General features: G+C 45.9%; 1 protein-coding gene across 3 annotated transcripts in view; it reads right to left on the bottom strand.

The window, feature by feature from the left end:
* Nucleotides 1–4,095: 4,095 nt before the first annotated feature.
* LOC142560667 (putative ferric-chelate reductase 1 homolog) overlaps nt 4,096–12,834 on the bottom strand; it is a 78,154-nt gene continuing 69,415 nt past the window's right edge. For all 3 annotated transcript variants that reach the window (XM_075672913.1, XM_075672914.1, XM_075672912.1), the window contains 5 exons: nt 12,578–12,634; nt 11,293–11,392; nt 9,083–9,229; nt 6,847–6,947; nt 4,096–5,156 (listed from right to left, as the gene is read on the bottom strand). In XM_075672913.1, coding sequence (XP_075529028.1) covers nt 5,055–5,156; nt 6,847–6,947; nt 9,083–9,229; nt 11,293–11,392; nt 12,578–12,634 — 507 coding nt within the window. In that variant the 3' untranslated portion in view covers nt 4,096–5,054. The remainder of the gene's footprint in view (nt 5,157–6,846; nt 6,948–9,082; nt 9,230–11,292; nt 11,393–12,577; nt 12,635–12,834) is intronic.

Raw genomic sequence — 12,834 nt, 5'->3', positions numbered from 1 at the left:
TATGCATACGGCGTCAATGGTTCTGCGACCCGCTCCGCAAAAGTAAGGCTGCCGTAGCGCGGCCACCCCTGCGACCGCAAAATGAATGCGCTTGGTGCGTTCTCTAAACCAGACTGTACCGAGATGCGAAGTGACGAAGCTATGCAGTTATCTCGGCCTTCTGCCGTCCGTCTGCCATCGCTCGCAAGCTTCGGTCTCTGACGGCGCAAGACGGATATCGTTATGGCTGCCAGGCGGGACGAAACAACAAGGAGCATGACCATGTCTGAGCGCTCCTTGCTTCGTCCCGACTGTTAGTACTGTTCTCATTTGATCACGATTAAACTAGCCCGACAATCCTCGAACATCGTAATTGGTTAGAGTTACGATGTTGTAACCAAACGGTAGAGCGCACCTCGGGTTCCTAGTATGCTCGTTTAGGCTTTTGCAACTACTTCGGTGTTAGTTGGATAAAAAACAGATCCGCCTCCTCTCGGAGTAGGTTATGTTCAAGCGTATAGGGTCTCCCAGCTAACTTCAGCCAAACTGTTCAACGGAAACGGTTGAGAAAACACAGTGCGAGACACGATTTTAAGAAATATGGTGTTCGGTCCACAGAGATCTAGTGAGAGATCATCGTGGCTATCGTAAGTGCATCTTGCACCATGCTTTCTCTCTTTCTTTCTCAATCTTTTTTTTTTTCGTTCAACAGCTTGGCTAAAGTTAACTAGTACATCATGTGTACACTCTATTTACCACGGGCATGTATGCGCAACGAACGATATCTGTTCTTTCGTCGAATCTTCGTATACAACGAGGGTTTACTAAATAAACAGCGAACGAACTGCATTAGAAAAAGTTTAGGAAGATACATTTTGGGGAATGCCATTAAAGCGTCGTTCTCTGTTTCACGAAGCAGCTCATATTTATCGACGTAGAGGCGCTCTCAATGTACTGAAGCACAAAGTGACACACATTCACTTTGTAAATCGTTCCAGCCGACCTCTTGACCTTTCCGGCTTGAATTAAGTTTCATACAACAACACCAAGCTCATCCTCCTCTCCCTCCCACCCATGCTGATTATTATTATTATTATTATTATTAGTAGTAGTAGTAGTAGTAGTAGTAGTAGTAGTAGTAGTAGTAGTAGTAGTAGTAGTAGTAGTAGTAGTAGCATTTTATGTTCTTATTTAGCCTTAACTTGTGAAACATGTAACGCATAAACGCTAAAGCTGCAACCTGCGCCGTGTCATAGACATGCACATTCTTCATTCCAGTATGGTATACCCTCTGCGCAGGTTTGGATTAAACACTGCTATTGACATCACACTTCGATGCATAGGATTTATTTACCAGCTTCGCATCGAGTTTATTTATAGAAGGGCAGGGAGGGTCGGTCCAAGCTAGGGTGCTCTAACGTACAGATTTGCACATGAACAAGGGGGAGAACACTGGGATGGAGGATGACGTCGCTCCTTGTAGCACATTAAAGAAAAAAAAAATCATGGCGAGTAAGACTACGCCAACGGAGCATGTTTATCGCGTATCTCATACAAAGCTTAGTTGACTGCCTCGGGAACCACCTGAGGTGGCTGAACATATTTGAGCACGGCCGTTAGCTGATGTGATGAAGGCTGTATTATCTTCGATTAAGCGTGGTTTGGCCTCCGGGCCGGACGAGTTGCCCGTTGGATTTTATGTGACCTTCTGTGAATATATTAGCGTCCCTCTCACCTCTGTTATTTGCAGCTGCTTGCAGAACGCGGATTATTCTGTTAGTTTTTCGCGACGGTCGATTGCACTATGCTAAAAACGCTTGACTTGGCTTATAGGACGTTCATGAGGTATATGACAGAGTAAGCCAAAATAGTTAGGCATACACGCACAGTGGCAAATCGCTATAAGCTATAAAAAGTACAGCACCTAAACTCCCGGTTTGTTTTTTAACAAATGTCGCCGCTTCTACTCTCGTACAGACCTTTCCAGGTCAGCAAATCTACCAGCTTTACAACTGAGGACAAAGTTAGAAACACTAAAATTTGTTTTTCTAATAACCCACAATGAAGTAAAAATCAACGCAAGCAACTTAAATTTCAGCCCACTGAGCGTTCAGGCCATCGGCATAGCGTACGCAGTGCCGTCCGTAAAGTCATGGTGTACTTTTGAGCGGTCACAGGAAATCAACGAAGCAAGATAAAAACGCGAAATCTTCGCAAATAAAAGGAAAACTCTCCTAGTTTGTCTTGCTTAGGTGTAAGCCTCCTACAGACTCGTCACTTACCGATATCCATCCAGAACGGGGTTTCTCCAACAAACTACTGGTATCCTTGGACTGCTTATCCCATCGATCAATGTTATTCCTATGCGGTGGCGTTTCGTTGTACACGCGAGGATATATTCACGTCACACTTTGGTCACGGATTGGAATTTAGAAAGCTGCAGAACACATTGAACTTTCCTCTGGACCGTCCACCTCTAGACTGGCGTGCGCTGATTCGCTGCTGCGCAGTTTGTAGTGCTGTGTCATCATCTGTGTGGTGCAGTTCGTAGTGCTGCGTCATCACCTGTGTGGCGCAGTTCGTGGTGCTGCGTCATCACCTGTGTGGTGCAGTTCGCGGTGCTGCGTCATCGCCTGCGTGGCGCGGTTCGTGGTGCTTTGTCATCACATGTGTGCGCACACCCTTGCAAATCATGCTACGGCAACATGGAGAGTTTTCATTTAGTGAAGATTTTACATTTCTATTTTTCGTTGTTTTCTTGTGACCAGTCAAGAATGCACCACGACTTTACGGACACGATTTTTATCTATCCACCACACACACACGCAACAATGCCTTAAAATAAAGCTATTTCGGTAGCTAACGAGAGAACAGAACATGCTTCCCGATTCGGTGGTAACATCTTCCGTGAAGGAATCTTTTTAACGCTGCTCAAATCATTTATTCCAATGGTGCAGCTCCCTAAACCTTCAGTTTCTGTTCTTGTCTTGTGCACTGTTAATCACTGCGCGCTATTTTACCCCGACTACGATACAAAGAATTTAACCCTTTAATGTTACGAGACTGCTGCACAAAAAAAAAATGTAATACAAATTCGAATACACGGGAAACACTGAATTTTTCCACGTCTGTACGCAATAAGAGAATACTGAAATGGCGCCTGTAAAGTTTTCTCAAATGTTAGTCATCACAGCTAGAGGGGAGAAAATTTTTGCGATATGCTTAAAAATAAATGTTCTTCAGGAAGGAAGATGTTTTCGGGCTTGAGAGCGAACACGGTAAAATTTAGATGCATGTCGGGCTAGTTAAAATCCCCAGCTTTCATTTATCATTCTCCATCTCCCTTCACGATGAGGCGTCAACAATCACTTCACTCAAGCGTGTATTACTTTTAATGTGGCATGAAAACAGATGCTGCCTTCACAATGCAACCCACAACACCATTCGACATGTTCAGCTCAGTGTTCAGGCGAGGTAGTTTTCATAACACATATAAAGCGGCGGTTACTTTGTATGCACAGATGGAGATGCTGATTTTAGTGCTTAACCAGTCTCTAAACAAATTATGATTTTTTCACGTTCGGAACACAGCAGTCTGTAAAATAAGTGGTCTTAGAAACTGATTATGTCAATTTCAATTAATCGAAGTATGTGGTTTAGGTGCCAAAACAACGATCTGATTATTAGGCACGCCGTAACTGAATAAAACTTTATTTGAAACGGCTCTTCGTAGTGGGGAACTCCAGATTAATTTTGACTATCTGGGGATGTAACGTGACCCTAAACCTAAGCACACTGGCGATTTTGCCTTTCCTCCTCATCTAAATGTGGCCGCCGTGGTCGTGATTCGATCCCGCGACCTCGTGCTTAGCAGCGCAACACCAAAGCCACTAAGCAACCACGGCGGGTTCTGATTATGTTCCACTAGGCTACAGAAAAGTCGACAGCTATATTTCGATCAGTAACACATCCGTGTCAAGGACACGTCGCATCAGTCCAGTTTATCCTTGTGATTAGGCTACAATTTTTTCAATCTGTCCAACGAGTAAAGCCTTTGTCACTGGATGCTTCAGCAGTCCCCATAGTACCCTGGCATTCAGGAAAACAAGACATCACTAAAAAAGAAAACAACTATTTATTAACACAATATATTACTCGCTTATTTACATCACGATTTGCATTGACATAGGTATCATAGAAGTTTGCTTCCCTATGTACAGTACGCTATGCGTGGCGGCATCTAATAACTGTGAAGCAAAGCTTACTAACGTAATTTACGGTCTATATTATTGTTAGGCTGGCTAAAGCACTATGCCTATAGACATTTCATATGAGGTAGAAGCGAAAAAAAAAATTAAGCATGCCGCTCTTACGCCTTCAACGAGGTGTCAGAAACGTTAAAAGTCATCCAAAGCAAAGAAAAAAAATGACAAACCAAACTCATCGCTTATATAAATCTCAACGCTGACAAAGCACGAAAGCGCCAGCTGCTTCTAAAAAGCGAACGTATGTAGGTGGCCTCGCTCACTCGAACAGCACGTACTTGGTTAAAAGGAAAAAAAAAAACGACATAACACACACCGGAAAACGTAGACGACGGTACAAAAAACTGTTCAAAAGTCTTCGAAAAGACAAAATGCACACGCACGAGAAGAGCTTCCTTCGACGAAGCATTGGCACTATTCATGTCCAAAACGGGCAGGCGTCGAGGCTCTCGTGCGAGCCTCCTGGCACGACGCTGTACGCCGGTTCGTCGAAACCCTCGCGATGAATGAACAACGTTTCGGTATTTTTGTTTCGCAAAGTCTTCGAGGAACCCTACCGACGTCGCATTTCACTTGCGAAGGCACAACCAGTGACGGCAAATAAAGTCGTCTGCTCGGTCGGTAACTGTCCGCAAGTTGGTCCGTAAACGAGAAGACCACAGATCGTTGAACAGGCTTCAGCTTCTTTGACACGCCGTGAAGTTTGCGCCGTGGGGGCAACAGGTATGGGGGCGTCCTCACCAAGACACGAAGTGGTGGTCGCAACCACGTCTCTCATCACTCCATGAAGGCATTATCACGACGTCGTCGTCAAGGCGCCGTGGCGAACCAGATGGTCGAGACCAAAGCAGCTACGACGAGTATGGCGACGACCAGGTAGATACCGAGCATGAAGCGCCTGAAGCCGCCTCCCTGGAACGAAATAGCGTAACATTGGAACACTGCATGCAGCTATGCGACAGTTGCGTAATGAATGGGCTTTTGCACGACGCGCGCGTTTGGGCCGTCCAATAAAAATGCCAGAAACCCAAGACGAGTGGCTAAATGTTCGAACTTTCTCTTCTGTGGTCTGCAACAGCGCATGAATAGCACACCATCTGGTCTAAACACTCACATAAGCGGCCTCTTCAAAACACGATACGTCAATTAAGGTAGTACTGAATTATTGTTTGTTCGTTAATATGAATTGATTTTCGGACATATCAGTAAGAATTTATTGTGCAATGCTAACGGTACAGATTTTGCAGCCAAACGAATTGATTTTCGGACATATCAGTAAGAATTTATTGTGCAATGCTAACGGTACAGATTTTGCAGCCAAACGAAGTAACTGCCACGTGAGCATAATATTTATGGTTCAAAAACTCTGCCATTTACTGATGCACATTTCTTTTTTCAAAGCTACACTGCATATAAAGCCACTAACGTCGCTATAGTGATTTAAAAGAGCATTCAAGGCATCTGTCTTTAGTACCCCATCTCGATCTCCGTTTTCTTGTGTATGTCGTTCTGTGCTTTTTTTACCTCTATTTTAATGTTAAGCATCATCTGCCTCATTCTTGGCACGCTGTGGTAGGTAAGTAGGCTCCTGACTCGCCTCGCTTTAGGAAAATTAAATAATGCGCGACCGAGGGGGGAATCGAACCTCTGCCGTCGAGCACAGCAGCCGGGTGCTTTATCATTAGAACACGATCATTTCTTTCTTTCTTTTTTTATTTCCTGAGTTTGCTCAAAATACAATAGTAAGAGAGAATAAAACATGCCGGCCAATCATTGGCCGAATCAGAAGTTTCAAAATTCGTCTAAGCATTCAAGCAGCTCCAATTTCTTCAGCCAATCCGGTACAGGTATTTGCCGTCGATATACTCCAAGAAATGTTGCAATAAGTTCTCGGAAACACAGACGAATTGGTCTATCGTCAACATCCGCATTAAACACTGTCAAACGCTTCTTCCAAATGCTATACAGAGCAACGAGCATGGCAGCGTCAAACAGTACGTCCTCTTCACAAGGTAATGGCAAAAAAAAAAAAAACACTTCATGCCACGTGCATAACAGGTGCAAGTCCTTTCTTAATAGTTCCCTGTAATGCGTCCCAAAAGAGTCCGCCCTCCACGAGGTCTACGAAGACGTGTTCAACGGTCTCCAGGTTGCGGCATGCACGCCAGTTAACTCCCCAAAGCCTGTCAGCTCGTTCAAACATTACGCGCGCGCACCCCGTGCCAATTTGCCGCCTTACCTTTTTTTTTCTTTTTCATGTGACAGCTGGCGGTTGAGGCACCGTGTCAAACTTCAACATGTCCGGGACCAGTGCACTTTGCTCAGTACTTTCCTGATAGCAGCTTACGCTACGCAGAAACTGCGTGCACCGTTGTACAGACTTCACGATCGCCGAAGTCGCCGAATGTCGGCGAATGACAAAAAATAATAATTTGAGCATCCCCAAGCGACGGCAAACAACATCACCTTGGTTCTGTCCACCTACTCGGCATTCGCGTTTCTTTAAGCTCTTGCTGAGGTTAGCTGAGACACCCAATACAAAACGCCTACCGTTATAGACTAACAAAGCTCTTCATAAGGCGCAGGCAACATGATCACATACCGGTGCGTCCGTCGCTGGCGGTTGCATATCAAGGCCTGGCTCCACAGAGTGAACGCCATTTCCGGGCGTCCTGTCTTGCAACTTTATATCGTTGGAGACTTCTGCGCAGGAACGAAATAAAAATAAAACAGCAATGCAATTGATAAACGTTTATTAACTCATATACAGCTAAAACACTGCTATTACAGAAAAAAAAAGCAACGCGATGTCTGCAGTTGGCAGCAGAAGAAAGTGCCAAGTACACCGAGAGGAAGCTCGGTCAGTTCTCTCGACGTGTGTGTGGTCCCACGGCGACAACCGAGCGCTCACCGCAAGGAAGAGAGGTGGGGAGGCGGCAAAAAAAAAAAAAAAAGATGGCGGCAGCCGCGCACTCCGAGTATGGCGTTTCAATCGCTGAGCACTACATTTCCGACGCTGCTCCGCCTTGGCCTGGTTGTTCTAACGTTAACAGCGGAGACGCTCATACGCGACAGCCTCGTGTCCCATGCGTACGGAGCGCTTACGAAGGCAAACACTCATATTCGTAGTCGTGATTCTGCCGTCTTCTCAGCGGCCCAGTCTTCCTTTTGGGATACATTTTACTTCGTCATGCTTCCCAACTCTCGGTGCGTCTGGTACGTGACTGCTTGCTGTGCACCGACGGCGAACGCAAACGCAACGGTGTGTTCGAACTCGCCGTCACCGATGGCTCTCGTTTTGCTGTCTGAAATTGACCATAACTGAAGACCGGGCTAGTTTCTAAGACATTTAGATCAGCGAAGCATGGCTAAGATAAAAAGAATTAGAACGGGCAGAGAACGGGAACCTACCGATTCATGTGCAATCGACTCAAGCAGCTCAAGAAACAAACAAACAAGAGAAAAGCAAACGCACGTCTCCGTTTCTGTCCGCAATTTTAGTGCTGCTTCGCTCATTTACGTAATTAAATACACGACGATATTAACGTGCACAGTAAAATAACATGCGGGAAATAACTGCTGGAGCTCCGCGTCTTAGCTCACCGCGGTGAGGGCTGTTGGCGGGGTGCATCTGCATCGCAATTTGCGCTAGTTTTCTACTTGATACACTACCTGATGCCATGAACGTGACCTGTCTCGTACAGGCGGCGACCTATCTCAAAAGCAGACACTCTAAGATGCGTTTCCCGGTGCGTCAGGCCTTAAAACCCGCAGTGCGAAATTCCTGGAAGCACCGCGAGCGCCTTCGTCACGTCGTCCCCTTCCCGTGCCAGTGCTCTCAAGTGTGCTGCCGTTGGCGGCGCTATTCGCAAGAACGCCGCTGGCGGCTTACGGCGGGCACCCGGTGCCAACGGAACGACAATCGTCCCAGCATAGGCTTACGTGGCAGCGGTAACTTAGTGAAACTTTCCGGTACTTAGAGACTCCATCTAAACATGATCACTCTTGACAGACTCCTAACAGCTCGGGTTTCTCTGGAGGAATCGACGGCGTCCATTAAAATAATTGGATGTGTCGATTACACGGTCACGTTGCCGTATCTTTTCATGAAACCTATATCTATATGTACACAGGTCTGCTCTGGTAATCCTTGCGCTACGCTATTTTTGCAGGGCAATTGAATGTATTACTCGCTGTTTTTCTTTTTTTCTATCACCGGTTTCTAAACAAAACAAAAGGACTCCTTGAAGCTCCGCTTGTTACAGTCAACTTAAGTGAAGTCTTCCTTCAAAAGGTGGCTTTTTTCGCAGTGAGAACAAGCTTTTGCTAAAGTAATTCATTTCAGAGTTGGTTGATTCGCTCAATTTTTGTAGAGGTGGTGGTGGTAGCGGTGTGCGTGTGTCTAGTTCATGCGCGACAATGTGAGTGTGGATGGGTGTGGGTGCGTGAATCTGTGCGTGCATGTTTGTGTGTGTGAGTGCGTGAGCGTGTGTCTGTGTGTGCATGTTTGTGTTTGTGTGAGAGAGAGCGTGTGTACTTCTGTGTGTATGTTAGTGCGTGAGTGAGTGGGCGAGTGAGTGAGTGAATGAGTGGGCGAGTGAGTGAGTGAATGAGTGGGCGAGTGGGTGAGTGAGTGGGCGAGTGGGCGAGTGAGTGAGTGAGTGAGTGAGTGAGCGAGTGAGTGAGCGAGTGAGCGAGTGAGCGAGTGAGTGAGTGAGTGAGTGAGTGAGTGAGTGAGTGAGTGAGTGAGCGAGCGAGTGAGTGAGTGAGTGAGTGAGTGAGTGAGTGAGTGAGTGAGTGAGTGAGTGAGTGAGTGAGTGAGTGAGTGAGTAATTTACCTTTCTTGGACATGAGCGCAGAGTGCAGCTGCATCACAATGTGCACCAGGACGTGGAAGCCCACGAAGGCCGCCAGTATGTAGACGAACCAGTCGGCGCCTTTGAGCTGTGCCTTCTCCAGGCCCGCGGCGAAGAATATGGTGGCCACTGGACAGAGGGCAAGAGGACAACTGTCATCATCAACAGCTTTGCCGTATCTCTCGTCATTACAAGCATCGCCGCACAACTTAAGGGCGTGCTTTCCAAGTCTGACTACACCTGACATTGCTGCCGCCCCCGTTGTTCGCTTATACATTTCCCTAAATGGACGCCAAGCCGAAACACTGGATCAGTTCCGACATTTAAAGCATTATTCAAAAAAACATTTTTTTTTCGGCGCAGACACGTTGATTACTAGAGGAAGAAAATGAAGGTCAAAGCTCCCTACGCTGAATTCCGTTCACAAACTACAACGTCCATACGTCAGTGTGATGTAACGGAATTCAAAACATTTTACCACATTTGGCCCACTTTAGCTCCGAAAAATTCCTCCAACCTTCTTAAGTGGATCGCGTATGCCTTACTTAGAACTCAAACTGTAGCCTTCACTTGTGCGTGAACAATTATCAAAACCTAATGAGGAGCTCGCGAAATACGGCACGTGACGAAAAGCTGGCGGGGCTACTTCAACAAGGCGTCGCCGCCTGACTTCGCCGTTCCGTGGTTTTCTGCAGTACAAGACCTCCGCTCGCGGTAAAAGTGAACTTTTCATCATTCAGGAAGAGCAACTTCGTAATCGGCGCCCCAAATCAAGATTCATCCTTACTGACACTCTAATAGTTTGCCTTCTAAATCACGCTTAGGAGGCAAAAAAAAAAAAAGAAACAGCACCATCCTTAAAGGCTCGCGAACCGTCAGCTAGCCTTTTTTGTATGGACGCACGTACACTATTTTTTTTTTCGGTAACCGCCGGTTTACCGGATCACAACGGTTACAAAGTTCTCAGCGCACGCCTACATGTATTAGAATTTTCTCGGATAATGTCACCGAGTATACAGCGAAATAGTCTTTTCGCAATCAGATTGCGTGCTCACCGCTATCGTTGTGCTTTGAGCGTCACTTGTTTTTCTGAGTACAACTTCGCCCGATAAACAGATAAAACTGGTGACTCATACTTTTGGTTCCGCGTAGTTCTTTACCGTCAAGGAAACGTGTCAAAACCATTGCCGCACTGTTGACACACTCTTGTATTCTGTTTCATATCTACCTCGTGAATGTTCTGAGATGTGCGGCCTGCAGCGCCCAGGCAATCTACGCGCCCGCAGCGTGGCTAAGCAAATACGTGCTCCTCGCCGCCGATGACTAATTACTTGAGCTATGCAAATACAGACGCACGCGCAGCGAGGAGAGAGAGAACAAGAACAGGAAAGGCAGGGAGGTCAACCAGAAGAGCACCCGGTTTGCTACCCTACACTGGGGTGGGGGAGAGGGAATAGAAAGAGGGAGAAAGGGAGAGAGTAAGCACTGAGTGCAAGTGGGAGGTATACTACACACAGGGACACTATAAACGGTCTCTTAAGCCGGTGCACTTCAAGTATTGCACTAGTGCTCGAATCGCTTTTCGTGCCAGTGACGGATGTGGCCAGAGCCCGAGTATCAGGCATTCTGTAAGAGTCCACCCAGTGGACACGTCCGTTCCGTCAGCTGCTGAAGCGCTGATTGGCTGTGGCCGCGTGGCAGCTGTGCACGCGCAGTCCGCCCCCAGCCAATCAGCACTTCAGAAGCTGACGGAACGGACATGTCCACTGGGTGGACTCTTACAGAATACCTTCCCTGGCTTTCCGCCGCTGAGTGACGTCGCCCACTGACGTATGTTCGGAGGGCCTCCCAGCCTCATAGTTTCGGCTTCAACAACACTGATTCGTCCTGCCACAAATGAAGGCGGACTCGCAATTTTCGGCGTGAAAAAGACGATCTGGTACGTACGGACAGCTCGGTTCCACTTACCCATTAAAGATGATTCTAAGTTTGATTGTTCTAACGGTGATTAGATGTTTTTAGTTAAATGGCCTTATAATTACCGCATCTCATCGGTACGCCGCCAGCACTTACACCAGGGGCGAAAACAAACGATACTTCTATTTCTTTAAAGAAACACACATTTTAAAATAAAGCTTAAGTTATTCGCTGATACGTTCAGTGTACTAGATTGTTTCAACGGAAACGCTTACCTGCAACTATTTGGCCAGCGTTGCCATTGAACCAGTGAGCCCAGTTGAAGATATACCTGTTTTCTTCGTGGGGGTGGCATCGGAATAGCGCCATGATGGGCTGAAATATTAAATGACGGCGCAGTTGCAATATTTCATGTCAGACCAAATATCCGCAGGGTCTGCCTATTAGCAGAGATACGACACCATTAAGCAGTGAGGCGGTCTCTGATCTACAAACAGACCCAACAAGTGCATAAAACATTTTAAACAACGAAGTTTATCCCAACAATCAAATACACAAGCATAAGAGGTAGCATGTCGTTAATAAACTCGTTTCTACTCATCATACCTGCGTATTTTCAGCGCTCTAAATAATTATTTGGCCCATATTTAAAGAACTTCCTTTAATGATAAAAAAAATCATGCAGGAGAACGCACTCACAAACACCTGATCAAGTTTGTCACGCAAGATAAGCCTGGCGTGGCTATTTCAGTAAAAAAGAAACGTGTCCCGCGAAACCCCAAAAAATATGTCATCGGTGCCTTCATTCGCTCTGATCTCATATGCGGATCTGTAATGACCACAAATCTTTTCGTCCCGGCCCCGGTGGAACTGCTTGGAAACGGGACTTTCCATTTGCCTTGGTCCTGACACGTTTTTGGAAAGTATACTGCTGACTCATCGCGACTAGTGCATCCGCAAGTGCTATCATAATCATTATTACCTTTATGATTACTGTATAATCATTTTATTTTATGGCAAATTGAAAAGAGCGGCCACCTGTAATCGCAGTTGCAAAATCATACCCAGATCACTGCGTTGATAACTATCACAGCCAACAAATTTTTTTTTGCTTCTCACCACCGAAATAGCAAGTAAACTTTTTGCCTTCGGTTTTCATGATCCTCGACTTTTTTTTTTTTTAGTTAACTGCGAAAAAGGGGAAACTACAGAGGCTGGTATCCCAAGATCACAGGTAGAAACCAGTCTGTCCTGCACGTCGTCATCATGACTTAGTGAAACGTGAGGACCTAACAAAATCACTTATATCTTAATGAACTATGTTTATTACCAAGCAACATCCCAATATCTAACAGAAAGCGATGAAGCGGTCCCCCTGTGAAAGAAAACGGCAGGTCAAGTTGAGAATACATATAGCGCACAGCTACAAAAGGAGTCACCCCCTCCTTCTTTTTCCCCAACCCCACCAAAAGTAAGAAAATATATCTTGACATTTTTAAAGACTTCCCAAGAATGCTTAGGTAGAGACAGCAGGAGAAAGGTACATGAAAGTAATGTTACCTGCAGAATCCCTAAAATTGAGCACACAATGCCCAAGATTGGATGCGGATTTTCAGTCTGGAAGAAAGCATAACAAACCAGTCAAACTTGATGCGGCTTGCTTATTCTAAAATTCATTCTGAAACGATGATATTTTCTATACATACAGGTGCAATTCATACAAGCATGAAAGGGGCATACTTAAGCTGGCCTGTAGTCAACCTTCTGCCAGAATGCAAGTAATGCACTTAAGGGACATATCACAATGAATTAAAAAC

The sequence above is a fragment of the Dermacentor variabilis genome, chromosome 10 (assembly GCF_050947875.1).
Source record: "Dermacentor variabilis isolate Ectoservices chromosome 10, ASM5094787v1, whole genome shotgun sequence".
Classification (NCBI taxonomy): Eukaryota; Metazoa; Arthropoda; class Arachnida; order Ixodida; family Ixodidae; genus Dermacentor; species Dermacentor variabilis.
Note: the sequence above shows the minus strand (reverse complement) of the source record. Positions and strands in the feature narration are given on the sequence as shown.